Raw genomic sequence first — 27713 nt, 5'->3', positions numbered from 1 at the left:
TACCTGTAGTAAACACTTCAGAATGGTAGGTGATAGATGGTGGGGATGTCTGAGAAAGTGCATAGATTCGTGGGTGACTAGGTGGGTAGATGCGTGAATATCTGGGCTGAATGAGTGATTGGGTAGGGATGAATGAGTAGGTAGAGGCATGGGTGAGTGGATGGTAGGTGAATGAATAAATAGGTGGCTAAGTGACTGGGTATATGGATGGATGGGTGAATGGCTGGATTGGATGAATGGGTAGAACGACAGATGGATGGAAAGATGCTATATGGGTGGGTAGATGCATGGATAAATGGTAGGTGAGTGAATGAGTGGGTGGAAAGATGGATACTGGGTAGAATACATGGATGAATGCAAAGAAAGATGGATGAGTGAGCAAGTGAGTGCACAGATTGATGGGTAAGTAAGTAAATAAATGGGTGGGTGTATATCTGGGTAGTTTGGTGGCTGAGTATATGGGTGGACACATGGGTGGTTGGGTTGATAGGTAGGTGGTGAGCAAAAGATGAAGAATGGGAAAATGTTTAGGTTGATCAGAAAACCAAGCACACCCACTTTCCAGAAACCTAGGCCAGAAACTCAGGGCTTGATAAAGGTAATCAGGCTAGCATAGAACAGGCGCTAGAATCAAACATCTGGTCACTCAAGGATCAGCCAACAGCTAACTGCTTAATGTTAGCTGCTGTTACTGTGGTTGTTAGTATTGTTACTCATGTTGTCTTAATATGAACTTGTTAGTGCTTTGCATGGTGCTGAGCACATCACGTGCCTTATCTCATTAGTCTCTCCCAGCAACCCTGGGAGGTAGATTCTATCATTAACCCCATTTTACTCATGATTATGATTATTATTATCTGATTTTATTATTATTATTGGGTCAAAAGAAAAACAGGCAAAAAACCAGAATCCAAGCTGCTAGAAAAATCCCTGGGGCTACTGGAACTGTATCTGGGCAAGGCCATAGCATAGAGCAGTTGTCCCGAGTGACAGCCACTCAGAGATGTCCATTATTTCCCTTGAGCCTTTGGGTACCCCCATAACCACCCTCGGAAAACAATGATTCCTTCCCAAGGGTCCATGGGCAGAGGCGGGAGGGGATTAATTAGTTCTCGGTACCCAGAAGTGCCCAGAAACCTGAGTAAGACACTTAGTGGGGTTATAAATAAGTGATGCCTGGTAGTTTGGAGTCCAAGAAAAAAATCTGACTTCAGACGGACATGTCTCTGCCAGCCCAGCTTAGAGGGGGATTCATTTGTATTTACATGGATGAATTAGGCTGACTTGACCTCACACAGCCTCAGGGAAGCTCTCAACACCTCTCAGTGGGCAGTCTGCCAAGAGGGCCTGAGCAGGAGATAGTCTGTGACTTAGTGCTTGTAATCGGCTGCCCGCTCACTGGTTGACCTGTAAAATGAGATGGTTATACTTGAACTCTCAATGCAAGGCTCCTCTGTGGGGCATTCTGAGTTTTATTACTCTTTTTGCACTGTTTCCTATAAGTGCATTATAAGGAGATGGTAAACTTCTGATTAGTGGAGAGAATCGAATCACATGGGCTCTTTGGGACTTAAATGACATAAATCACAACTCAGTCTGGCTTAGGTAAGAAGAGATATTTACTAGTTCCCATAAGTGGGAAATCCAGAGGCACTGCCTTCAGGCATGGCTGGATCCAGGAGCTCTATAACATTGACAGGACTCAGTATCTCAGTCTCTGGGCCCTACAGTCCCTTCCATTGGCTTTACTTCTAGATAGTCTCTCTTCTCATGTTGATGGAAAATTCTAAGAAATGAAGACCAAATGCTTTCAAATAATTTATAGTCTTTTCACTTAGAAAATAAAATTTCTAAACTGTGCACTCTGCAGAGCCTGGGGAAACAGAGAGCAGCAAGACAGCTTCTTTGGACTTCCATGCCTTTGTGCACAACAAGCATGAGCTTAAATTTATACCAAGATGAGGAAAGCGACATAAATGAGAAAAGTGACTTGAGTGAGGAACATTAAGGAGTGGTAGGGACTGTAGCCAAGTAGAGAGCACCTTCTGCCTGAAGGGTACAGCTGTGATTCAAGGCCAGCCACGCCTCTGTGACAGCTGTAATTGCCATGTTACACAGGAATGTGGGCCAGTGTTAATCAGTTCCTCTAATTTTTCAAGAGAATCCAGAAATCCAAATTTTCATGTAAACTCCTCTGATGTTGACTTAAAAACAGACCAAAAACCCTGTGATGGCTATACAACCAAAGACTGCAGATAAGCAGCTCATAACCTCTGCTATTTAGCATATGGGATTGCCCAGAGGACTTGCACACTGCTTACATACTGGCCATTTTTTTAAGAGGGTATGTACAAATATCAGTTCAGGTGATTTGAGACTGTGAATCATCTCGGGGGGACTCCTCATGAAAGGCGTGGAGTCAGAGAAAAGGGCCATAAGAGAATTCTTTGCCAGTTTGATTGCCCATATACCTTGCCCCCATCCTCACTAATAGGACTGAATATGCTTGGAGTCAGAGATGTATATTATTCATAGGTGTTTATATACCTTCCTATAAGAGGATTTATTTGTTCATTGAATAAATATTTATTGAGCATTTACTCTGTCCTTAGCATTGTGCTGGACACTGTGGGAATAGTGTGGCAGACACTGTTGACTGGCCACCCAACTTTAATCTCCACTTCTTCCTTGTTAAATAAACTTCAATTTTGTAAAGGCAGTAATTGGCCTAGGCTTCTGGTATGAATCTTATTTCCTTTGACAGTGATTGGTATGGAAGTGACCCATGAAATGGAACCTGGTAGAGACTGCTGGGGGATAAAAGCATAAAACGAGAAATATTTTTTGCCACATTGACCATCTCCTTTCTGCCTTTGAATATGGTTTTATGGAGGCCAGTGCCTGGAGTGGTGGCAGCCATTTTGTGACTATGAGGCAACAAGCTTGGGACAAAAAGCCAATATGTTGAATAAGGCAGAGCAAAAAATGGAAGAAGCCAAGGTCCTTAATAGCATAATGAGCTGTTTAATCAATGTTCATACCACCCTCTTCCTGAATTTTTATGTGAGATAACTAAATATCCTTATTCTCTAAAATCCTGTTAAGTATTCTGATAGTTGAGATGTGCAAGACAGACCACTTCCTGCCCTTGGGTAACCTATAATCTATCAGATGATGAGAGCTAGCAATGAGTACATGCTTTCTATGCATTCCTCATAATAATTTCCATCCCTATTTTACACAGAAAAAAATTAAGACTCAGAGAGGTTAAACTACTTGCCCAAAAAAACTTCTTGCTGCAAGAAATGGCACCAGTCATTCTGACTCCAGAACTCACTCTCTGAGACACTAGCCACACTTCCTTCTTGAGTAAGTTTGCACTTAATCCTTTGCACTGAGTAAATGAGTAAACAAGTAGTAGCAACATGACTTTTGCAAAAAAAAGTTACAGAGCTGTTTGTACTATCTGCGCTTCTAAGATCCACTGTACACAGATCTTTATCTGAATCTGGAGCCAGAGTAAGAACTTTGCAGGAATCAGGCCACCTGGAGTGATGAACCTGGATGACATGGAATATCTAGCCTTGGGCTTGTCGAGGACTCTCCCTTGTCAGAGCACTGTGACTGTGAAGTTGCCCAGCCATTCCACGGCCACCATCCCAGTCCAAACCACATTATCTTTGACCCGGACAATTGTGGAAGCCTCATGATGGGTCTTCCTGCTGCTACCTTTTGTCCCCCAAATTCTGTAAAGCACACAGCAGCCAGAAGAGTCACCACAAAATATATAGCAGCACATGGGTCTTCTCTGCTTAAAACTCTATCATGGCTTCCCATTACGATTAAGAAAAAAGCCAAACTCATTCTTTAACCTTGAGAATAAAATTCCAACAGGGATCTGCCTGGCCTGATCCCATCCACCTCTCTAACCTCTTTTTCCAAGCTCATTTCTACTTTAGGACTTTTGCTCTTTCTGTTTCCCCTGCCTGTACCTCCTTCCCTAGAACTTCACATGGTTTTCCTCTCCCTGCCCTCAGGTTCTCATCTTAGATATACACCTCCTCCACGAAGCCCTCCCTGCCTTATCACCCTATCTAAAGTTGCTGATGCCTCTTCCAGTCATGCTGTCTCTCACTTCCTCTCACTTATTTTTCTTCACAGCATTTCTCACTATTCAAATAATCTGGTTTATTCATTTATTTGTTCATTAACTGTATCCCCCACCAGAATAAAAACCCGTGGGTATAGAGGCTGCCTGATTTAGTCTCACTGTATCTCCAGTGTTCAGAGTAGTTGCTGTTGAGTCATTCAGTTGTGTTTGACTCTTTGTGACCCCTTGAACGGTAGTCTGCCAGGCTCCTTCATCCATGGGATTTTCCAGGCAAGAATACTGGAGTGGGTTGCCATTTCTTTCTCCAGGGGATCTTCCCTACCCAGGGATTGAACCCACGCCTCCTGCATTGGCAGGCAGATTCCTTACCGCCGAGCCACCAGGGAAGCCTGTTAACCTGACACATAACATAGTAGGTGCTCACTAATTACTGGCTGAGAGAATAAAATTTTCAGACTGGGAAATACCTTTGCCTTCTATTAAATTGATCTAAGGTTTATCGACCTCGACACTATTGACATTCAGGGCTGGAGAATTCTTTATTGTGGGGCTCTGACCTGGGCACTGGAGGATGTCTACCCGCATCTGTGGCCTCTACCTACAAGAGGATGGCCTTTGGGACATGGATCATGATAATGGAGATGGCGAGAAATGAACTGATTAAAATATATAATAATATTATAGCAACTATGTGGAAATGAATCTCAATTTTAGAAATGAAGGAAAGGGTTGGGGTTGGGGGGGGGGGAACCTGTACCTTAGGGCACTGTGACTTGTTCAGTTTTTGCTCCAGCACAAGGGGCTCCCTGCTGTGTCCACAGCATCCATTTACTTACCAGGCGGGAGATATGTATTTGAAAGAGTAGACAAGTGGGGATTTCCCTGGCAGTCAACTGGTTACGACTTCGCCTTCCAGTACAGGGAGTGCAGGTTCCAAACGTGGCCTGGGAGCTAAGATTCCATATCCCTCACGGCCAAAAAACATAAAGCAGAAGCAATACTGCAACAAATTCAATAAAGACTTTTTACGGCCCACATTTTAAAAATCTTTAAACGAAAAAAGAAGAGTAAACATGGGGGCCCAACTGTGGCGTCCTTAGGGAGGCCTTGCTCACTTCTCCAGGTAAGTTATTCAACATTTTCATTCGTTTCTGGAGATTATTCGGTCCACCCATTCTCCCCCACTGGACAGGGAGCTCCAGGGAAGGACATGTTCCTTGCTGAGCCTGGCATAGGACCCGGCACACAAGAAGCTCTCAAAACCAATTGTCCAAAGTAACATGAATGAATGAATCATCAAGGTTTATAAGCTAGCTTGCCCCTCACTCTCTCTTCCCATCACCTTGCTCTATTTTTCTTCTTAGCAGTTATCACCAGCTGCCACACTGGATATTTATTTGTTGATATACTCATTGCTCACCTTCCCCCGCTAGAATCTAGAATTCATTTCTAGAATTAGAGTTTAGAGTCTAGAATGGAAGCTTATGAAACCAAGGGCTATTTAAAATTGCAATTCTCCCCCCTCACTCCATCTCCCCTCCCTCCTCACCACCACCCCCATCCCCCATTCCCTTTCCTCTGCGCTTATCACGGTCTGACATATTCTTTGACTTTCTTGGTTTTGATCTGCTTCCAACCAGCTCCACAAGGGCTGGATGTTTGCGTTTGGATTACAGCTGTATCTCAGACTCTTATCTCAGGACCTTGCATACAGTAGGCGCTCAAGCCACACTGATGACCGGATGAAGGAAGGTGGAATTGAGAAGCAGGCAGTCGTTAGGGGCACATCCTTTGCCCAAATCCCTAACCCGCCCCCAGCCTCACCAACCGGCCGGGCCGGGCAGGCAGGAGTTAAGAGGCGAGCACGCTTCCAACCCGCAGGTGGCGCCGTCCCGCCTCGGTGCCCGACTCCGGGCACTCAGAAGTGCGGGACAGAATCGCAGCGAGCGCGGAGCCAAGCTCAGCCCCGACTTGTTGATCTCGCCCAAGCAGCCGCCACCGCTGCCGCGGGAGCAGAAGAGGAGGAGGTGGATCGCGAGGCGCCGCCCGACCTCAGTCCTGCCGCCCGCGCCCCCAGCGCCCGCCCGCGCCCCCAGCCTCGGAGAGCGCGCTCCGGCCCCGCAGCGCCTGCAGCTTCGGCGCGTCGCCTGCCCGGCCGGCGTAGGCCGGGCCCAGCCCGGCCCCGGGTCCGCCGCTGCCCGCGGGCGGGGGCGCCCGGGCGACCGCGGCAATGCGCGGTCCCTGGCCCTGGGAGGCGGCCACCCTGGGGGTGAGTGTTGGGGCGCGCGGTGGGTACACAGGGGTGCCAGGAGAGGGGCTCGCTTGTCGCGGTTCGGCCTGTTGGTCTACCCAGGCTCCGCGGTTTCAGGCTGGGGGGTGGGGGGGGTGGCGGGGCTCGGAGGAGACGCGCGATCCTCATTCTCGGGTGAGGGGGTAGGGCGTGAGCTTCACATGCCTAGGGGCTCAAAGGAGCCCTGAGATCACCAGTGCGCGGAGGGAGGAGGGCTCGTTTTGAAAAGGCCAGAAAATTCAGCTCCTTTCTCCGCCTCCCACCTCCCCCACCCCTTCCCTTCCAAGCCCCGGGAAAGGCGCAGAACCCGGAGTTATAAAAAGCCATCGCAGGAGAGGAGCGAGGAGGAGGAGGAGGAGGAGGAGAAGGAGAAGGGGGCGGGGAAGGAACTAGGAGAGGACGGGCCAGGTGGGTCCCCCGGACTTTGTGCGCCAACCCCCGCCGTGGGGCAGGGGGCGCGGAGGGAGGGGAGGGACCCGGCGCAGAGCTTGGCTTTGCGTCTTCAGTGTTCACCTCGTCTCCGGAGAGACCTCAAGAGGTGCTCCCGTGTGGCTTGGGGAGAGGGGTCGCTCCAGGACAGTGGGGCTGTCGTGACTATCCGATCTGTTGTGACCGACAGGTGGGCACCTGAAACGCTCCAGAATTCCCCCAAATCTTTAAAGGTTTAGAAAAAGCAATCCCCCTGCCACCGCCCCGCCGCCTCCACCCAGCCTTCAAATCCTAATTATCTCGGAGCAGGGGAAGGAAAAGATAAGTATTTTTTAAAAAAAATAATAAAAAGTTTTTTCATTCAGCTGCCCTCCTCTCCGCATGGCGGGGCCAGGTGCGGCCCTCGACGGGGAGACCCAGAGAAAAGCGAGTTTCAGCACTCGACGGGGCGGACAGCGCCCCAGGCGGCAGAACAGAGCCAGGGCGGCGGAAGGCCGGGGTGGGGCCTCCCGGGTCCCCCCTGCGCCTCTTGGGGGCCCTCTCCCCGCTCCGGAGGGCGGCCCCTCCCTCCAGCCACGGGGTGGGGCGGACTTCAGCACCGGCGGGAGGGACAGCGCCCAGCCCGGCTGCGGCCCTGAGCCGCTTAAGCGCCGGGAAGGTCAAGGCCGGCAGGGGCCGGGGTGGAGAGGTGGGGAGGGGCCGCGCACAGCTCCTCGTCCGCTGACCTGCGTCCGCTTTCTGCCTCACAGCCGTCGGGATGGAGGTGAGAAGACGGCCGTGACGCGCGCCCGCGCGGCCCCCTGCACCCCCAGCAGCCCAAAGCGCTCCCTGCCCCCCTCCCCCGCGGCGGCCGGCCTAGCCGTCCAGTGACAGCGGCCTGGGGGGGCAGGGGGGGCGGGGGCGGCCGGACCAGCGATGCCGGCGGGCATGACGAAGCATGGCTCCCGCTCCACTAGCTCGCTGCCACCCGAGCCCATGGAGATCGTGCGCAGCAAGGCGTGCTCGAGGCGCGTCCGCCTCAACGTCGGTGGGCTGGCACACGAGGTGCTCTGGCGCACCCTGGACCGCCTGCCCCGCACGCGGCTGGGCAAGCTCCGCGACTGCAACACGCACGACTCGCTGCTGGAGGTGTGCGACGACTATAGCCTCGACGACAACGAGTACTTCTTCGACCGCCATCCGGGCGCCTTCACCTCCATCCTCAACTTTTACCGCACCGGGAGGCTGCACATGATGGAGGAGATGTGCGCACTCAGCTTCAGCCAAGAGCTGGACTACTGGGGCATCGACGAAATCTACCTGGAGTCCTGCTGCCAGGCCCGCTACCACCAGAAGAAGGAGCAGATGAACGAGGAGCTCAAGCGCGAGGCGGAAACTCTCCGCGAGCGGGAGGGCGAGGAGTTCGATAACACGTGCTGCGCGGAGAAGAGGAAGAAACTCTGGGACTTACTGGAGAAGCCCAATTCCTCTGTGGCCGCCAAGGTGAGTGTGAAATCCGGGTGGTGCTGGGCTGGGGCGGGGCAGGTGGGGGAGTTCTGCCTGTGTGCCCAGATCGAGGACCATGGCTCGGGGACTGTGGCTTAGTTCCCACAAATATGCAGACCAGGAAAGAGAAAGGGCTGTGGCTGAGACCTCAGAGGTGAGAACCAACAGCCCCTTCAGACTGTTCGTGCCTGTATGGCTCTGGCCACCTCATCCTTTTATTATTCAATACTTTATACCCCAGCTTTGCTGGAGAAAAGGCTTTATGGAGACTTAGGAAAACCCACATCAAGAGAATGGACACTGCAAATAACAGGGCACAGAGGGACAATAAAGCCTCGAGATGGAGTAGAGTTGGGTTAGGTCTGTTCTACATAATGCTCCCTTGTGGATGCCTAGACCCAGGCTGGAGGAGAGTCACTCTGCAATTTTAATACTTATCCCTATATTTATAACCCCACTTTGCTCCAAGGAGAGAATAAAGCAGCTTACAGACCTGCTTGGAGGACATTGAGATACTGTGAGGCAGTTTTAACATAAGTGAGAAAAATGAGGCAAAGGGACTGAATGCATGATGCCTGCGGCTGGGTGTGGATGCCTGTGGGCGAAGGGTCACCCCTGGTTTGTTCTTTCTTCATTTATTTGGTGAATTGATTCCCAGAATGCTTGATGCATCTTCTAAAGATGCTTTGGCTGTCGGAAGAGGATGTAAATTTTGAAATAGGGGAGAAAAAATGAGGCAATGTGAAAAAGAAATCGGGAGAAAGAGGCAGGAATGGGTCTCATGACAATGGATAGAACTACGTGCTGCCAGGTAAAAAAAAAGGGGGGGGGGCTGTAAGGGATGAAGGGAGACTCGGGGTGTGAGCCAGACCAGGGCAGGGGGTCATTTGCTGATGAGCAACTTGTCTGTGTTAGGCTGGGACTCGGGGATGCCTCAGAGAGATGGGGCCTATCTTCACGTGGCCAAGGTGCTGGGAGTCGCAAGGAAATGACAACACACTGTGTGCAGCACCACGAAAGAGGCCACGTGGGGCCGAGGGAGCCAGAAAAGAGAGGCGTTAAGGTCAGAATCCAGGGAGACCACGCTGGGAAAGATATGTTGAACATAACTCGTTCCCTGAGAGCAGGGCCAATGAGACAGGGGAAGAACAGGTAAATGTATTCATGGCAAAAAGAAAAAGAGAGAAGGGAATCTGCATACCAGCCATGATGTGTGAGCTCGGGCTGCCTCCTGGACAGCCTACTGCCCAGAGGCCTGTCCTGCCCTCTCACTGAGGGGGCCCCCTGGCTCAACTGGCCCCTCACTAAAGGCCCACGTGGAGGGCCAGGTCTAGAGGGGGTTTTGAGGGGGCCCTCTATCCAGATCTGGCTGCCCAAGGAGAGGCCTTTAAGAGTGTGAATGTAGGACTGAGTGGCTTGTTGGAGCACGGAGAGAGGTTTTCTCTTTTCCCTGTCCACTCTAAAGAGGATGCAGAGATTCCTAGGCCCGTCTCCTCTTTGCGGGCTGCCTCTGGCCATAATCCTGCCCCAGGTTTCGTGTCCAAAAAGCCTCTGTCTTAAGACATAGTCACTCACCCTTAACCAGCTTAGGATCAGCAGACTTATTTTGCTATTTCCAGGCCTGACCAGGTTTCTCCCTTCTACTCCTGGTTTAGACCCAGATATGACTCCCTCCTCTCTGTTCTGTCCCTAAGACAAGAGATTGAGGGGCAGAGCAGGGGAGGGTCCATTTTCCAGAAGAAGTAGGCAAAGGGCTCTGTTTGGGTTGGTGCCTGGCAGCTAGGCAGGTGGCTCAGGCTTGTAAAAGGTGCTGGTTGGGAATAAACAGCTTCATCACTCCCTTGGGTTAATCCGATCATAGGGACGAGTTTCATGACCTCTCTGTGATCATGGGCTGGGGCTGATGGCTAGTCCTGGCAGATGGTTGGTCTAGGATATTTGGAGCCAAGGCTGAAATAGTGTGGCAGGCAGGCTCATTGGCCCTCAGCATAGAAATCCTGCCATTGATCACATATCCACTGTATATGGAAAACACATTTAGCCTTATACCTATTATTATATCCCACCTTTCAAAAAGAGGGAAGATCAGAGAGGTTAAGTAACTTGCCTAAGATCACACAGCAGGCAAATGAGAGTAGCCAGAAATTCAGACTCAAGTGTGATTTTGAATTACTCTTCTTTCCACAGTGATTAAGTACCATAGTCTCCTTCCCAGTCTCCCTGCTTCCACCTTTGCCTCCTGCAATCCATTCCCCATTCAGCAGCCAGAGTGAGCTTTTCTAGGTGTAATTGGATCACATTATTCATCCGCTCAAAATGCTCCAGAGAGTTTTCCCATTACAGAATAAAGTCCAAACCCTTCGCCACAAATCCGGCCCCATGACCTCTCCAGACTCATCTCTTGTCTCCTCTGGTTCACTCAGTTTCAGCCCCACTGGCCTCCTTGCTCTTCCCTACACAGACCCATCTCTGTCCTGACTCAGGGCCTTTGCACTTGTTCTTGCCACCTGGGATTCTCTTCCCCACATTGTCCCATGGCTGGTCACTCTCTCATTCCTTTTAGGAGCTGGTCCCCACGCAGATGTCCCCTCCTCTAAAAGACCTTTCCTGACCCCTACCTAAGACAGCCTCTGTCTTCTTACACTGACATCTTGCAGTGTCCTTCTTGCACAGGGCTTGAGCACTATCTGAAATTGTACCCGCTTCCTTGTATTTCTCAGTTCCTCCTCTACAAGAATATGAGTGTCATGAGTTGTATTCACTGCCCCATTCCCAGTACCCATCATGGTGCCTGGCACAGAGCATCTCCAGATAAATCCAGGTGGAAGGAATGAATGCAGCGATCAGTCAGTCAGTGTGTCTCAAGGACCTGTCACTCCTTCCTGTCAACACCTGCAGCCCAGCTCTCTGTGCCTCTGGCCTCCTTAGGGGATTTGTTCTTTGCCCTCCCCACCCACCCCCAGCTCCCCAACTCGGAAGCTTCAGTTGTTAGAACATCAAGGCCTGTAGAAATTTCTCAGAGTTCGTAGGATTAGAAGTCAAATGGAGGACCACGGCTGGGTGATTGTGAGATACGGAAATGCCATATCTTACATATGTAGGAACAAAGACAGACCTGGGTTTTAAGGCCAGGTTCACCATCTCGCCAGTTTCTGGCCTTTGGTGAGTTCTTCCCCTCTCCAAGCTGTAGCCTCCAGCCTGTAAAGTAGATAAAAGGCCCACCTTGAAGGGTCATCGCGTTTGCCAGAACTGAGCACAGTGCCCACCCAGCAGTACATGGGGCTTGTTTTCATAAATAATGAGCAGCAGAGTCCTTTCTCTATGGCTGTCTGAGCTGGGCTGCGGCAAGTCTTTTCCTTCTGATAGCAGCACTGAGTGGCTGAGCTGCTGCTGTTAATAATTGATGGATGTTCTGGCAACACAGAGACAGACCAGAGCACAAGCCCTTGCCTTCCCCATCAGGGGAGTGAAAATCAAAATCCATTAGACAAAAGGCAATGTGATTGATTCTAGTTTGGAAGCTGGGGTCAGTCTCATCAGAGTGATGGGGTTGTTGTTCTGGGCCACCACTGGGTTTGTGCTTTTGGGAAAACTACAAGCTTTTCTCAGTAGGAGAGACAGAGAGCTAATTTGCCAGGCCAGGAGGGTCTTCGGTGCCTGGAAGAGTCTCAGGGTTAAAGCCTGAGATAATTTCCAGAGGAGCTGCCGTTTGTTGTGCCAGGCACCAATTAGTGGTGCTTTCTATGCACTATCATTGAAATCCTTTCCACAGTTCAATCAAGGTAGTCTTCCCACTTGGGCTACAAGTCACAGAATAGGAAACCGGAAGTGACTTCTATAAGGAGGAAGATGCATCTTCTCACCTAACAGGGAGTTTCAAGGTAGCTGGCTTTGGGCTAGTGGTTCCCTGATACCATTAGGATTCTAGATTCTTTAAATTAATTAATTAGGCGGTGTCAAGTCTTAGTTGCAGCACGAGTGATATTCATTCAGTCATGTGGGATCTCTCACTGGGACACACTGGACTCCCTAATTGTGTCAAGCGGGTTCCAGAGCGCTCGGGGCTTCACGCAACATGCAGTCTAAGCTGTTCCACGGCACGTGGGATCTTAGTTGCTGGACCAGGGATGGAACCCAAGTCCCCCACACTGCAAAGCAGATTCTTCACCACTAGACCACCAAGGAAGTCCCAGGGTTCTAGATTCTTTCTGTCCTTCTGCTCCTCCAGCTCCTGCAGGTAGCTTGGTCCTCAGGCTGGATGCCTGGTATCATGAGATGGCTACCCAGTTCCAGCCCCCAAATAGAGACACATGATGTCCAACCAGTGAAGAAGAGCATGCACTCTTCTATGCCAGTTTTCCCCCCCACCTCCCAGCTTAACCTTTTCCAGCAGCCCCCTGGCAGACTTCTTTTTAAATCCCATTGGTCAGGTCACATGCTCATCCTTTATCCTCAGGGAAGCCTGGGAAAGCAAGTGTCTGGGCTTTTCAAATGAAGAGGGGGAATGGATTCGATGAGTGGTGTTAATATTATTTTACAAAGAAGAAATGGAAGCTCTGAGAGGGGCAGTAACTTGCCGGAGCTCACACAACTAAGGGTGCTCAGTCTGTATTTGTTGAAGGAAAGAAAAGGGCAGAGCGAGGGTTTGAACCTGGGTTGGACTGGTTCCCGAGCCTGTGCTTCTTCATCCCAGAATCTTGGGCAGATCATTCAAGCTCTCTGAGCTTCAGTGAACTCCTCTGCCAAAGGGTGATGGCATAAGTGCCCACCCCTTGGGATTTCAGACGGCAAATGTAATTTGCAAATGAAAGTACTTTATGAATATGAATCATTGTTATTATATTCCAAAGTGGAAGTATCCTTCATTTAGAGACGCTGGTCAGTGGTTTGCCCACCACAGATTTGATTAGGAATCAGCTCTGGGGCTTCCCTGGTGGCTCATTGGTGGGGAGTCCGCCTGCAAGTGCAGGATGGGTTAGACCCCTGATCCAGGAGGATCCCACATACCACGGAGCAACTGAGCCCATGAGCCCCGTCTACTGAGCCTGCGCTCTAGAGCCCGGGAACTGCAACCACTGAGCCCGTGCCCTAGGGTCCACGCTCTGCAACAAGAAAAGTCACCCCAGTGAGAATCCCACACATGACTAGAGAGTAGCCTCTGCCCGCCACAACTCGATAAAAGCCCTCACAGCAAATAAGACCCAGAATAGCCTAAAATAAATAAGTAAATAAAACTTGAAAAAAAAAATCAGCTCTGGAGTCCTACAGATACGGTTCATTTCTACATTGATTACCAGGAATATGACACCTCGGGCAAGTTCCTTTCCTTGTCTGAGTCTCAATTTCCTCCTCTAGAAAATGGGAATTATAATGGAGCCCACCTCTTAGGCCTTCACAAGATAATCTGCAGAGAGAGCTTAACCGAGTGGCTGGTATATGGTAAACATTCTATAAATAACAATAGTGATTATTTGTAGTATCACTGGATTCCTCTATTTTGACTACTCCCCCAGTTGGCCACATCCCCTATTACAGTGTTGTTGATTGTAGGCTGACTGCCTGCCCGCTTGGGATTTCACGCCTTTAGTGTGATGATGTTTCTGCTTCCTTGATCTGATCCAGGGGGCATTCACGTTTTATCATCGAGAAAATTGAGGGAGGGACTTCTCTGGTGGTCCAGTGGCTAAGACTCCGTGCTCCTAATACGTGTGGCTCAGGTTCCATCCCTGGCCAGGGAACCAGATCCCACATGCTGCAGCGAAGACTGAAGATCCTGCATGCCACAGCTAAGACCTAGAACAGTCAAATACATAAATACATACAGTTGAAAAAGAAGAAAAGTGAGGGAAACCAACTCAGAATCCATGGGGCCAGTCCAGTGCCATGAGTCATCTGGCCGAGGCACCTGCTGGCCCTGGGTCCGTCATCCTGGATGTTTGCACTTATTCCTGGGAAACAATATGCCAGAGATTCAGAATCCCTGATGTGGGCTCACAGAGACCTGGATTTGAATCCCAGCCCCGACATTGCCTAGCTCTGGATTTTGTACCAATCTCTTCACCTCTCGTAGCTTCTGTTTCCCCCTCTGTAAATGAGAATGGAAGTAAAGCCACCTCCCAGAGGAGCCCGGAGGATTTAGTATGCCAGTGCATGAAAAGGGCTGAAGCTTGATAAATCCAGCATCCTGATTTGATAAAGGGAAACACGAAGGATGCTTCAAGGACTTGCCAGGGTCACACAATGAGTTGGGCAAGATCAGGGGCTGTTTTCAGGCCTTTCTGCCCCCGCTCCCCTGTTACCCTTACTGAGGTTCCCAGGCCTTTCCTTTCCATTCCCTGATCAGGTCATACCTTGACAGCTGGTCTCTCGGGGGTTTTGAAAGGCTCTGAAAAGCTAGAGGTTGCCAAAATGCTTTGGAAGGAAAAGTCCTGGACAAATGAGCAGTTTGGCCCAAGTTTAATTAACTGAAAGAGAACGAGCCGCACACGAAGCACCAACTCCGTCCCCAGCACTGTGCGTCCCTCTAATACCTGACAGCATCATGGACGGGAGCCCTGATTTTAGAACTGAATTGCTCAGGTCCAAGGTCTGACTCCTCTACTTACTCACCACGTGATGTGTGGTAAACTGCTTGCCTCCTTGCACCCCGGTTCTTTCACATAAAATGGGGGCAACAGCAGGACTGTCTCATCGCATTGCCATCAGAATTAAATGAATTAATGCACACAAAGCCTTTCAAACAGGGTTTGGCACATAAAAAGCCCTCAGTAACTCTTAGGGGGTTTTATTTTGCTTTGTGAGTTTTTTTAAATCAATATTTTATTTTTTTATTAGAGTATAATTGCTTTCCAATGTTGTGTTACTTTCTGCTGTGCAACAAAGTGAATCAGCTATTGCTGTGTCGCTTCAGTTGTGTCCGACTCTGTGCGACCCCATGGACTGCAGCCTACCAGGCTTCTCTGTCCGTGGGATTCTCCAGGCAAGAACACTGGAGTGGGTTGCCATTTCCTTCTCCAATGCATGAAAGTAGAAAGTGAAAGTGAAGTCGCTCAGTCATGTCTGACTCTTAGCGACCCCATGGACTGCAGCCTACCAGGCTCCTCCATCCATGGGATTTTTGGGCAACAGTACTTCTCCCATGTCCCTTCCCTTTTTTGTTGTTTTTTTGTTTTATAACATGTTTTATTGTATAATATGTGTTTAATATCTTCCATGTCAAATTAGGGTTCTGTGTCCTTCATCTTAATGACTTTATTGTATGCCAGTTGTGTTTGTCTTAATTTTTATTACTTATTCCCTAGTCTGGAATTTTTTTTAATTTTTTTTAATGTTTTATGTTTTTTTTATGTTTATGTTTTGTTTTTAATTGTCGTTTCATTTAACCCTCCAAACTGTCCTGCCAGATAAATCAGATCCTTTTCAAAAATTCATTATTCATACAAAATGATACATCATAAGGATGAGATAGTTGGATGGCATCACCGACTCAATGGAAATGAGTTTGAGTAAACTCCGGGAGTTGGTGATGGACAGGGAGGCCTGGCGTGCTGTGGTCCATGGGGTCGCAAAGAGTTGGATGCGACTGAATGACTGAACTGAACTGAAGGTGAATTTACATAACTTGGTTCAACATCACACAGGCAGTTGGAGCAGAACGGGGACCCGATCGTGATGGAGAAGATATGGTCAACGTCTCAACCACGTCCTTTTAGCTCTTAACTTTTGCAGGGTCACTAGCCCAGTTCAAGCTACAACACCTGCAGTTCGTTGCCTAGAAGCTTCCTCTGGCCATTGGAGTCCAGTAAAGACAGGGAGTTCTGGCCCTACCTGGAGGAAGCAATCCTCAACAACTAATGGAGAAGGTGTATAAATACTTCAGCTCCCTCCCCTTGGTGCATGCTCGCATGCATACTAAGTCGCTTCAGTCGTGTCTGACTCTGTGACCCCATGGACTGTAGCCCACCAGGCTCCTCTGTCCATGGGATTCTCCAGGCAAGAATACAGGAGTGGGTTGAAATGCTCTCCTCCAGGGGATCTTCCTCAGCCAGGGATGGGGCTCGAACTCACGTCTCTTACATCTCCTGCGTTGGCAGGCGGATTCTTTACACCTAGGAAGCTCCCTCCCCCTGGATAGGGGTATAACTCCGAGGTGCATGGTCCACAGTGGCCCCCAGAGGTCCTCAGCAGAATCCAGCTCCAGGTGCCCATAGTGGTTCCTTGCTTGATAGTACACTCTGGCCTCTTTCCCTTCCCTGTCTCAGATCTCCTCTGGTAGGGGCAGCGGTGTGTCCTGGGATCACCTCCCACCTAAACCACTTTACTCAGATTCTTGTCTTAGGATCTGGTTCTGGGGCCACAACCAAAGACTTATGGGAAACCTCAGACTCCTATCTGGGATCATAATTTTTTTTTTTTCTTTTTAGTATTTATTTGGTTGCATGGGGTGCAGCACGTGGGGTCGTCATTGCCGTGCACAAAGTCTCTAGTCGTGACACACTGACTCAGTAGTTTGCAGCACATGGGCTTAGTTACTCTGCAGCGTATGGGATCTTTGTTCCTCTCCCACGGATCGAACCGCGTCCCCTCCGTTGGAAGGTGGATTCTTAACCACTGGACCACCAGGGAAGTGGCTGGGATCAGCTTCAAAGAAGACATTCCAGGGCTGGCTGGGCTCAGTCAGCCTCACCTCCATCTCCTGCAGAAAATAAAAACAGTAGCAGCCGCAGCAGCAGCCACCCCTCTGCTTACTGTGTGCTGGGCGCAGCGCAAGGAGCACTGGATGCACAGTGGTGTCTGATCCCCAGTCACCCCACTGCTGCTGCTGCTGCTAGGTCGCTTCAGTCGTGTCCGACTCTGTGCGACCCCATAGACGACAGCCCACCAGGCTCCCCCGTCCCTGGGATTCTCCAGGTGAGAACACCGGAGTAGGTTGCCATTTCCTTCTCCAAGCCATGAAAGTGAAAAGTGAAAGTGAAGTCGCTCAGTCGTGTCTGACTCTTCGAGACCCCATGGACTGCAGCCCACCAGGCTCCTCCGTCCATGGGATTTTCCAGGCAAGAGCACTGGGTGCCATCGCCTTCTCCTAGGGAGGGGCAATTATCCTCATCTCACAGCTGTGCAAACTGGGGCCCAGAGAGGTGCAGTCACTGGCCCAGGGTCACACAGTGAATGGAAGGATTGTGAACCTGAGATCTGGCCTCCGTACCACGAGACTGACCTTCAGGAAGTGAGAAGCAAGTTTCACACGGCCTCTTCACCTTGGAGAATGGAGATGCTCTGGATGTGAGAGGCCTCCAGGGTCTCCCACCTGACTTCGAAGGGTTTCTGGCTTCTGCTCCTTTATGAGCTTGGCCCCAAAGGGCTATGGGCCAGGACTATTGGAGACAGTGTCTTAGCAATAAGCTTTATTTTCATAGATAATTTAAATAGATCAGGCTCTACCTTTTTGAGGGAGGATGTTCTTGATTTTGGTGTCTCTGGTAGAGGTGGGCCCAACCAGCTGGGGTCAGGGACAGACGAACACCCCAGCTCCCAAATTGGAGAAGGAGCCAAAATTCACATGTTTGTATCAGGAGCACCAATTCTCCTTTAAAATTTTCCCTGATGACATCAATAACAAATAAGACATAATGTAACCACATGAGACATATTCCTGCCGGTATGGGAATGGCCTGGGTTCAATTCCACCCCCACTGCTTCCTGGCTGTATGAACCCACAAGGCACCTCACTTCTGCAAGTCTGGGGGTGGGAATAATAGATAGGGTGCTCTTCACTGAGCAGGGATGTTCACCCCCATCTGAACATTTGGGTCACCTGAGCTTCGACAAACACCTGTGCCCAGGCCCCATGACTGAAACAGTCTCTGGGTGATTTCTTTTAACTAATTAATTAGGCTGCCTCAGATCTTAGTTTCGGCATGTAGAATCTTTGTTGCTCCATGGAGGATCTTTTATTGCAGCGCCCTCGGACTCAGTCATTGGGGCACCTGGGCTCTGGAGTGCATGGACTTAGTTACCCCAAGGCATGTGGAATCTTTTCTGGGTCGGGGAGATCCACTGGAAAAGGGATAGGCTACCCACTCCAGTGTTCCTGGGCTTTCCTGGTGGCTCAGATGGTAAAGAATCTGTCTGCAATGCAGGAGACCCCGGTTCAATTCCTGGGTTGGGAAGATCCCCTGGAGGAGGGCATGGCAATCCACTCCAGTATTCTTGCCTGGAGAATCCCCATGGACAGAAGAGCCTGGAGGGCTACAGTCAGTGGGGTCGCAAAGAGTCAGACACGACTGAGCGAGCAAGCCCAGGACAGCACAGAGATTGAGACCATTCAAAAAAACAAATACAGATACTTCCCTGGTGGTCCAGTGGTTAAGAATCTGCCTTGTAGGGGACTAAGGTCGTGCATGCCGCAGAGCGACTGAGCCCACCCACCACAACCAGAGAGTCTGTGGGTCACAAAGGAAGATCCCACATGCCGCAACTAAGACCCGGCACAGCTGAATGAATACGTAAATAATTAAAGAAAAGAAAGTGCCAATGAAGCAGAAACCTGAAGGAAGGGAGAGAGAGAGGCAGGTGGACTTGAGGGGAAGAGTGTTTCTGATGGAGGAAACAGCGCGTGCTAAGGCCTTGGGGCAGGAGCACATCTGGGAGAGTCAAGTGGGAGGAGTGGGGCAGACGTGGGCGGGGAGGGGAGATCAGAGGGACCACGGTGTTGCTGTGGGACTCTGGCCTTTCTTCAGAGTCTGAGCTTCTACACTGGCCTCCCTGCCTCCAGCTGCCCCCTTCCAGGCCATCCCCTGCAGGGAAGCCAAGCCGTCTTTCTCAAAGATGATAATTTGCTCATGCTCACCCTTCCGTGGCTCTCACTGCCCCCAGAGTCAAATCCAGACTCCTCGGCCTGACCTTCAACCTCAACTCACTGCTCCACCGTGGTCTCCTGTCTGTTCCCCGTGGTACCCTCTGCCCTCATCACACCCACCTTTTCACAGCCTGCCCGGGTCCTGCTCCATGCTTCCATCCAGCCGACTTCTCCGCCCTGCACCCTGTTCTTCCTCCTGTCTGCCTGCAGCCTCCCTCTCTCCTCGCCCTCCAAGGGCCGGCTTCTCCCTCCCCCGCCACCCACACCCGCTTCAGGCAGCCGCCTGCTCCTCCACCCCCGTCTAGGCTCCGGAACCCTGATGTTCATACCTTCCTGGCACAAAACGCTCTGAAGACTAGCTTGTGAGTTGTTCTGTGGATGCCAGGCCCACAGAGAGAAAGGGACGCGTAAGACAGCAGGCTCTGCAGCCCGACTGCCTACACTCACATCTCAGCTCAGTGGCGATTCAAACTGTGTGGGCCCTTGGGGGAATGACAGTTTCTCCGGGCTTCGATTTCCTGAGCCATAATTCGGATGCCTCACAACAACCGGAGTCATTGTGACAATTCTATACGAAGGCCGCCCCTGGCGCTCAGCAAGTGTTCAATACGAGTTAACTGCTGCTGCTGTTGTTATTTTTGTATTGCATTTAAGGGTTCATAAATGTCTGTGGAGTGAATGAATGAGGAAATTGGCATGATCCTATGGTGGTCAGAGAGTCTCTCTTATCAGGCAAGGGTCTCCCAGGCGTACCCTCCCCCAGGAAAGGACTTCTGAGCGTCCATTCATAGCAGGGAGGCATGGTTAAATTAGATACTTGAGATGTTCTTTCGCATCTTGACTGCTCCATTTTTGCTCTGTAGCTGGGCTGGTCTCCACCGTAATTGCCCACCATGGCCTGGCAAGCAGACACTGTCTTTGAGAGAATAATGTTACACTGGCCAGTTCCACACATCATTCACATCCGCCAGGTAATGGGCCTGGAATCAAACAGCTTCTAAAAATAGACCATTATATTTCTCTAATTGCTACCTAGGGCCATCCCTGAGAGTTTCCAAGGCCTGTGTGATCCTTAGGGCCCTCGACCTTGGTCAGCATTGATTCTTAGAGTTTTTGTAGACCCAATTGTACTTAACAAAGAAGCAACCTCTGATTGCCCTGCCGGGGCATGTGAGAAGACGAGAGACAGGCGGTGGTGGTGGTTGTTCAGCCTAAGTCCTGTCTGACTCTACGGGACCCCATGGACTGCGGCACGCCAGTCTCCTCTGTCCTCCACCATCTCCCAGAGTTTGCTCAAATTCATGTCCGTTGAGTCGGTGATGCTATCGAACTGTCTCATCCTCTGCCAACCCCTTCTCCTTTTACCTTCAGTCTTTCCCAGCATCAGGGTCTTTACCAATGAGTCGGCTTTTCACATCAGGTGGCCAAAATATTGGAGCTTCAGCTTCACCATCAGTCCTTCCAGTGAATATTCAGGATTGATTTCCTTTAGGATTGACTGGTTTGATTTCCTTGATGTCCAGGTGACTCTCAAGAGTCCTCTCCAGTACCACAGTTCAAAAGCATCAATTCTTTGGTGCTCAGCCTTCTTTATGGTCCAACTCTCAAGTCCATACATGACTACTGGAAAAATCATAGCTCTGACTATATGGACTTTTGTCAACAAACTGATGTCTCTGCTTTTTAATACACCATTTAGGTTTGTCATAGCTTTCCTTCCAAGGAGCAAGCATCTTTTAATTTCATGGCTGCAGTCACCATCTGTAAGAAAATAAATTCTGTCACTGCTTCCACTTTTTCCCCATTCTGTTTGTCACGAAGAGATTGGACCAGATGCCATGATCTTAGTTTGTTTTTTTTTTTCCACTTCTCACACCCATTTTCTGGCTTTTTTTCCTTTGCACTTAAATGATTTAATTATTTATTTTCATTTCATTATTATTTATCTTTAAATTTGAATTTCTAATAGTTATTTTATAGTTTTGCAGAATATTATCATTATTTGGGTTTTTTTTCCCTAAACACTCTCTTTAAATAAATCCATATTATCCACTTTTGAACACTTTAACCATTTTTTGTGTGCTCAGCCAGTCAGTCATGTCCCACTCTTTGAGATCCCATGGACGGTAGCCTGCCAGGCTCCTCTGTCTATGGAGTTTTTCAGGGAAGAATACTGGAGTGGGCTGCCATTTCCTACTCCAGGCATGATATTTGTTTTTTTGATGTTGAGTTTCAAGCCAGCTTTTTCCTATTTCCCATTCTCAGTCTCATCTCAGATCCAGCTACTGTCACTCTCTTTTTTCACCCTCATCAAGAGGCTCTTTAGTTCCTCTTCACTTTCTGCCATTAGAGTGATATCATCTGCCTATCTGAGGTTGTTGAAATAGACTTAAAGTTCAAATGGACTTAAGCAAAAAAAAAAAAAAAGGCTTCAGGTAGGGCTGGATCCAGGGGCTTAACTATGTCATCAAGTACTGGTCTCCAATCCATCTAAGTTTCTTCATAACCATGTTGGCTTCTCAGCAGGCTGTGCAAACATGGCTGGAAAGATAGCATCCAGCAACTGTATGTTTCCATTCTGGAGAAAAAGAGAGTTTCCTTCCCAATGATTCCAGCAAAATCCTGGGGCTGATTCTCACTGGCCCATCCCTAAGCCAATTACTTAGCCAGGTCTGGGTCACATGACAATGCCTGGCTCTGAGATGAGACTGAGAATGGGAAATAGGTAGTTCTTCAAAGGAGAATTGAAATACTGTTGCTAAGAAAGGAGAGAATAAATGTAAGCTGGCAAAAATAACCCATAGCCATTAGGAAACTTATAGCCTGCTGGAGGGAGATAAGCATTAAACAAATAGAAGGTTAAATGAAAGAATAATCACAAAGTGTAGCATGTGTGCTGGGAAGGAAAGAAGGTGTTTTGATAGAGAGTAACAGGCCAAGGTCAAAGAGGGGCACAGGTGGCCCTTTCTGAGACCCTGAACTTGATTTCTCTCTTTTCTGAGCCACAGTGGTGATCGTCTTCTACAAATTCTGTTTCTACCTCTCCTGCACCATTTAGCATGCTGCCTCTCGTGTTCTATTTTCTTCTCATCCTGTCTTATAGCTCCAGCTAAAGCAGGATATTCTCAAAGTCTAGGAGTTTATCTTACTCATTGCTGTGTTCTAAAGCAGGATGGGTGGCCAGTTTTGTAAATAAAGTTTTATTGGAACATCATCATGTTCGTTTATCTATTAACGAGGGCCACTTTTGGTAAAAACAGCATTTAGAGGGAGAGCTTTCTGACCTGTGTTCTAAAGTCATCCCAGAGCCTGATGCAGGCGAGTGGCTGACTTTTTCAAAGGGAGTCTGTTGAAGGACTGGAGAGACGGAGTGAAGGCACAAGCTGGCTGTGTGACCTTGAACAAATCACTTAACCTCTCTGGGCCTCTGGCTCTGTATCTTGTGATGCCAGCTGTCCTTTCTCCTCCCTCAGATCTTGGCTCATATGGCACCTCTTTGGAAAGAATCTCCCTGACCTTGAACTACCAGTTTGGATTTGGTGGCATTTCCACTCTTTCCATGATAAAAATCTCTCTGGTTTATTTTGAGATTAGGCCCACTTGAGGCAGGCGTCCTTCCCCTCCTCTTCACCAGTGTTTTTCCTTGTCTCCTATGCCATCACCCTGGTGGGGTGAGTGGAAAGAGCTTTGACTTGGAACTCTGGAGGCCTGCATTCATAACTCCAGCATCACCACATAGGAGCTATGAGACCCTGGGCAAACAGATCCAGCTCTTCTCTGATTCCCAGTTTCTTTACCTGAAAAATAGGCCTGGTAACTTGTCAAGCAGGACTACTGGAAAGACAGCTGCACTCTCCTGTGCTGGAGTGGCCAGCACTGCGCTGGCCAGGAATGGATGCTCCATTCATGTTGCTTATTTTCCTTTTCTCTTCCTTTTCTCAAGAGGAAGAGGGGGAAGAGAGGCTACCCTAAACCTTGCCTTAATCAGGCCTTTGCGTGCTCAAACCCTTCATGCAATGATTGTGCCAAGGAGTAACCCAGTCTCCATCACCCCTGCATCCTCTGATGTGGACGCATGGAGCTTTCCCCATCTTACACAAAGCCCCAAGCAAATGCAACCCAAGCTAAGTCCCCTAGTCCCTCTACCTCCCTCCAGGTTTCTATCTGCCAGTATGCCCTGCATAAAAATTGTAGATTCTTGCTGGCCTCATGACTGGGAGGATAGGCCAATCCAAAGAGGTCATTTTCAACTCTCAGCCTTAGTGTCAGGGAAGCAGGAGGGAGTGGTGGGTACCGCGGTGACCTGGAGCAGACGTGCCTCTAACGAGGCAGCTGGATTCAGGTCTAGGCTGGATTATGAATCCAGCCTGGGTTCTGGGCCCAACCAGGAATGTGAGCTTTCACTGAGATATCCCAATTTTTCAATGCTGCTGAAGAATTTTTTAAAAATTAAAAACATTTGAGTGAGCCAAACAGAACACCTCTGGGGGCCATATTCAGCCTTTGGGGTTCCACTTTTTAACCCCTGCAGCATAGAACCTTTGATGGCTAGAAATGGCAGGGGGATCGCTTCTTGTCTCTGAGACCCTCCCATCTGGAAGGGAGTGGGGTAAGGGGTATAGAGCTTGGATGACAGAAGCAACAGATCCCCTCTCCTTACTCCTGGCATCAAGGACAACACAGGGTGGCAAGTGTCTGTTAAATGAATGACTGTCCCACACAGATGGAACTTGGCTCCAAAACTCGAGGCAGTCCATTCCTGGTGAATGCCAACACATGTCAGGGAAATTCATGCGTTTTCCTCAGTTGACTAGCTAATAGGATCCTAGGTCCCCCTCCCCAGTCTCCAAAGATAGCAGGATGAAAAATCTGCTGAAGTGATTAGTTAAGCGCTGAATATTGAGTCAGCAAGCCAGCTTGACTCTGAGCCTCAGGTTCCTCATCTGTAAAAATGGGAATAGTAAATTCCTGGGTTGGTCCAGAGGATAGAATGAGATATAGCATGTGAAGCGCTCAGCAAAATACAACAAATAATTGTTAGCCAGAGTACATCATGAGAAATGCTAGGCTGGAGGAACAAGCTGGAATCAAGATTGCTGGGAGAAATATCAATAACCTCAGATACACAGATGACACCACCCTTAATGGCAGAAAGTGAAGAACTAAAGAGCCTCTTGATGAAAGTGAAAGAGGACAGTGAAAAAGTTGGCTTAAAGCTCAACATTCAGAAAACGAAGATCATGGCATATGGTTCCATCACTGCATGGGAAATAGATGGGGAAACAGTGGAAACAATGGCTGACTTTATTTTTCTGGGCTCCAAAATCACTGCAGATGGTGATTGCAGCCATGAAATTAAAAGACACTTACTCCTTGGAAGGAAGGTTATGACCAACCTAGACAGCATATTAAAAAGCAGAGACATTACTTTGCCAACAAAGGTCCATCTAGTCAAGGCTATGGTTTTTCCAGTGGTCATGTATGGATGTGAGAGTTGAACTGTGAAGAAGGCTGAGTGCCGAAGAATTGATGCTTTTGAACTGTGGTGTTGGAGAAGACTCTTGAGAATCCCTTGGACTGCAAGGAGGTCCAACCAATCCATCCTAACGGAGCTCAGTCCTGGGTGTTCATTGGAGGGACTGATGTTGAAGCTGAAACTCCAATACTTTGGCCACCTGATGTGAAGAGCTGACTTATTGGAAAAGACCCTGATGCTGGGAAAAATTAAGGGCAGGAGGAGAAGGGGACGACAGAGGATAAGATGGTTGGATGGCATCACCAACTCAATGGACATGGGTTTGGATGAACTCTGGGAGTTGGTGATGGACAGGGAGGCCTGGCGTGCTGCGGTTCATGGGATCACAAAGAGTCGGACACGACTGAGCGACTGAACTGAACTGATTATTCACATTGTTGTTTTCATCCTCTTCATATCCTCCAAGCTGCTGACTTGTTTCTGGGGGCCATGGGCCTGTGGGAGAGTTTATTGTGTAGAGTTTAACTTTAAATCCTTGTGGAGTCATGTTGGCTCTCCAAATTCAGGTGGGAAATTTTGGGATTTCAGAAATTCTTCGTGGAGACTAGGGTACCTGGGATTGGAATTCTGGTGTTCAGGGTTGGAATTCTGTCACTCAAGATCACTGCTGTGATTGATTGTTCATTCTTGGAGCATCGCCATTCAAGGTCACTGCTCTGTGGTTCAAGGTCAGAATCCTCAGATTTGTCACTGTACCCAAAGAGGTACACAGCCAGAGTGACCAGCGAGGTTGAACTGCTGATGTTTCTGGTTGGAATTCATGGGTGGAGTTGGAATTCTGAAGTTCAAGATCAGGGCACCTCAGTGGCCTTCGTGATTGGCAGGCACATTTGGAACGCTGGTGTTTAGAGTTGGAACTCTTGTTTCCAATTCATTATTTGTGGGTCTCATCCCTTGTATGTGTCATTACCACTCATCATTCACCTTCCTGGCAGAATTCCTGAAGAAATGCAAGCCACAGAAGGTCCCCAAACGTTGATTTAGCCAGAGGGGTTCTATTATAGCTCTTTTCGTTTCTGATGCCCAGCCACTCAGGTGGTGCCATTAGAGGTGACGTGATCCTCAGGAAGGCAGCCCAAGAGTGACTCCCCTGCCCCACCCTTGCCAAAGACCCTTCAGCCAGTTGTCAGCTCCCCTTCTTGCTGGTGGGCCTGGAGCAGCGCCAGAGGCGCAGTCCTGCCAACCCCTTGGGGGGTACCTGGATGATCATACCACTCTGTTACCCAGAGAAAGACAAACGGTGTCAGGCAAAGGTGAGAACAGAGTGCCAAGGGCTCGTGGCTCCCCCACGTGTGGCTGGCAGCAACACGGGGGGATATGGAAGAGTTTGCTGGTCACTGTGGTCACCACAGATGCATTCTTGGTGTCAACAGGAAGGGGAGCTGCATTGATTGTGGGGTGGAGAGGTGCCAAAAAATCATCTTTAAACTCTGCTTCTTGTTGTTTTAGTCACTAAGTGATGTCTGACTCTTTTGCAACTCCATGGAGCGTAGCCCTCCAGGCTCCTTCTGTCCATGAGATTTCCCAGGCAAGAATGGAGTGGGTGCTGTTTCTTTCTTCAGGGGATCTTCCTGACCCAGGGATCAAACTCACGTCTCCTGCATTGAAAGGCAGATTCTTTACTGCTAAGCCACCAAGGAAGCCCCAAAACTCTGCTTACAATGGTGCAAATAATGGACACTCAAGGGGCACTGAGTGGAAAGGGGTCTTGCAGGGAGTTTGCTGGGTCGCATCCACTAGTAAATGGTTACAGCACCCCCCTCCCGACCTTCACACATTGCATTCCTTTACCTTCTTTTGTGTTTTCTCATAGCCCTTTTCACCACCTAGAAGGCTATATGTTTATCCGGCTCTTGCCTGTCTCATTCTACTGCATTATTAGCCCCATTAGACAGGAACTTGGTCAGGTTTTACTTCTATCTTCCCAGTGCTAAAACTGTGCCTAGCATATAGTAGTTCATAAATAAATGTTTATTGAATAAGTGAATGAATGGGTTCTGATGAATGGCCCCTTCTAATATAGTCTTTTTTTAAGTATTTATCTTTTTGGCTGCACCAGGTCTGAGCTTTGGCACATGGGATCTTCAGCCTTCACCACAGCACGTGGGATCTAGTTCCCTGACCAGGGATTGAGCCTGGGCCCCTGCACTGGGAGCGTGGACTCTTTGCCACTGGATCACATGGAAGTCCCTAGTGCAGTCTTAGAGAGTTTTCTAAGCTCTCAGATCACGAGCTCTCTCTCATGCAGAGCCCACCTGCAGCAGCATCCACTCCACCTGGACAGTCTTAGATGGAGATAAGGGGGAGCAGCGACAGGAAGAGGCATCCACCCCGCCATGGCTCATCGTTGTCCTCAGGATAATTTCCAAGTCCTTATCTGGTGTTAAGGGCTTGTAAGAGCTGCCACCCCACCTTCACGTTACACACACGTCATATGGCTCCTTATCTCTTTTCTCAAATCTTCCAGACGCCATTCTGAGTCTCATCTCAGGGCCTTTGCACATGCTGTGCTGATTAGAACAATCCAGTTGCTCCTACCCTGGCCTCTTGGCCTCCTTAACTCATCCTTTAAAACTCTACTTGAACACCCTTCCCTTGACTTCCCAAACTTTTGATTCTTCTTTACCCCCACCACCCTTTTTTTAAAAAATTTTCCCACACACTTTTTATTTATTTATCTATTTTTTAGCCATGCCGCATGGCTTTCAGGAATCTTAGCTCCCCAACCAGGGATTGAACCCGGAACTGTCTGTAGTGCAAGTGCAGAGTCCTAACAACTGGACTGCCAGGGAAGGCCCCTGACTTCCCAAATTTGATGTCATTCTAAGCCATACAATGGGCTCTGATATTTCTTTCAAGGATTTGTCATTAGACCCTCCTCGGTCACTGCTTGTGGATTCCCAAGTTCACGACTCGGAGATAATCTTCCCTGAACTGGCAGTTCTTTGGAGGAGGTGCCCAGCGTCCCTTCCCTTTCACTCAGAAAAATGCAGAACCTGGTTCC

General features: G+C 49.1%; 1 protein-coding gene across 1 annotated transcript in view; it reads left to right on the top strand.

The window, feature by feature from the left end:
- Positions 1-7511: 7511 nt before the first annotated feature.
- KCNB1 (potassium voltage-gated channel subfamily B member 1) overlaps positions 7512-27713 on the top strand; it is a 110092-nt gene continuing 89890 nt past the window's right edge. The window contains exon 1 of the mRNA XM_061437917.1: positions 7512-8312. Within this exon, the coding sequence (XP_061293901.1) occupies positions 7746-8312 (567 nt within the window). The 5' untranslated portion in view covers positions 7512-7745. The remainder of the gene's footprint in view (positions 8313-27713) is intronic.

The sequence above is a fragment of the Bos javanicus genome, chromosome 13 (genome assembly GCF_032452875.1).
Source record: "Bos javanicus breed banteng chromosome 13, ARS-OSU_banteng_1.0, whole genome shotgun sequence".
Lineage (NCBI taxonomy): Eukaryota > Metazoa > Chordata > Mammalia > Artiodactyla > Bovidae > Bos > Bos javanicus.
The sequence above is the reverse complement of the archived record's forward strand: the minus strand, read 5'-3'. Positions and strand labels throughout refer to the sequence as shown.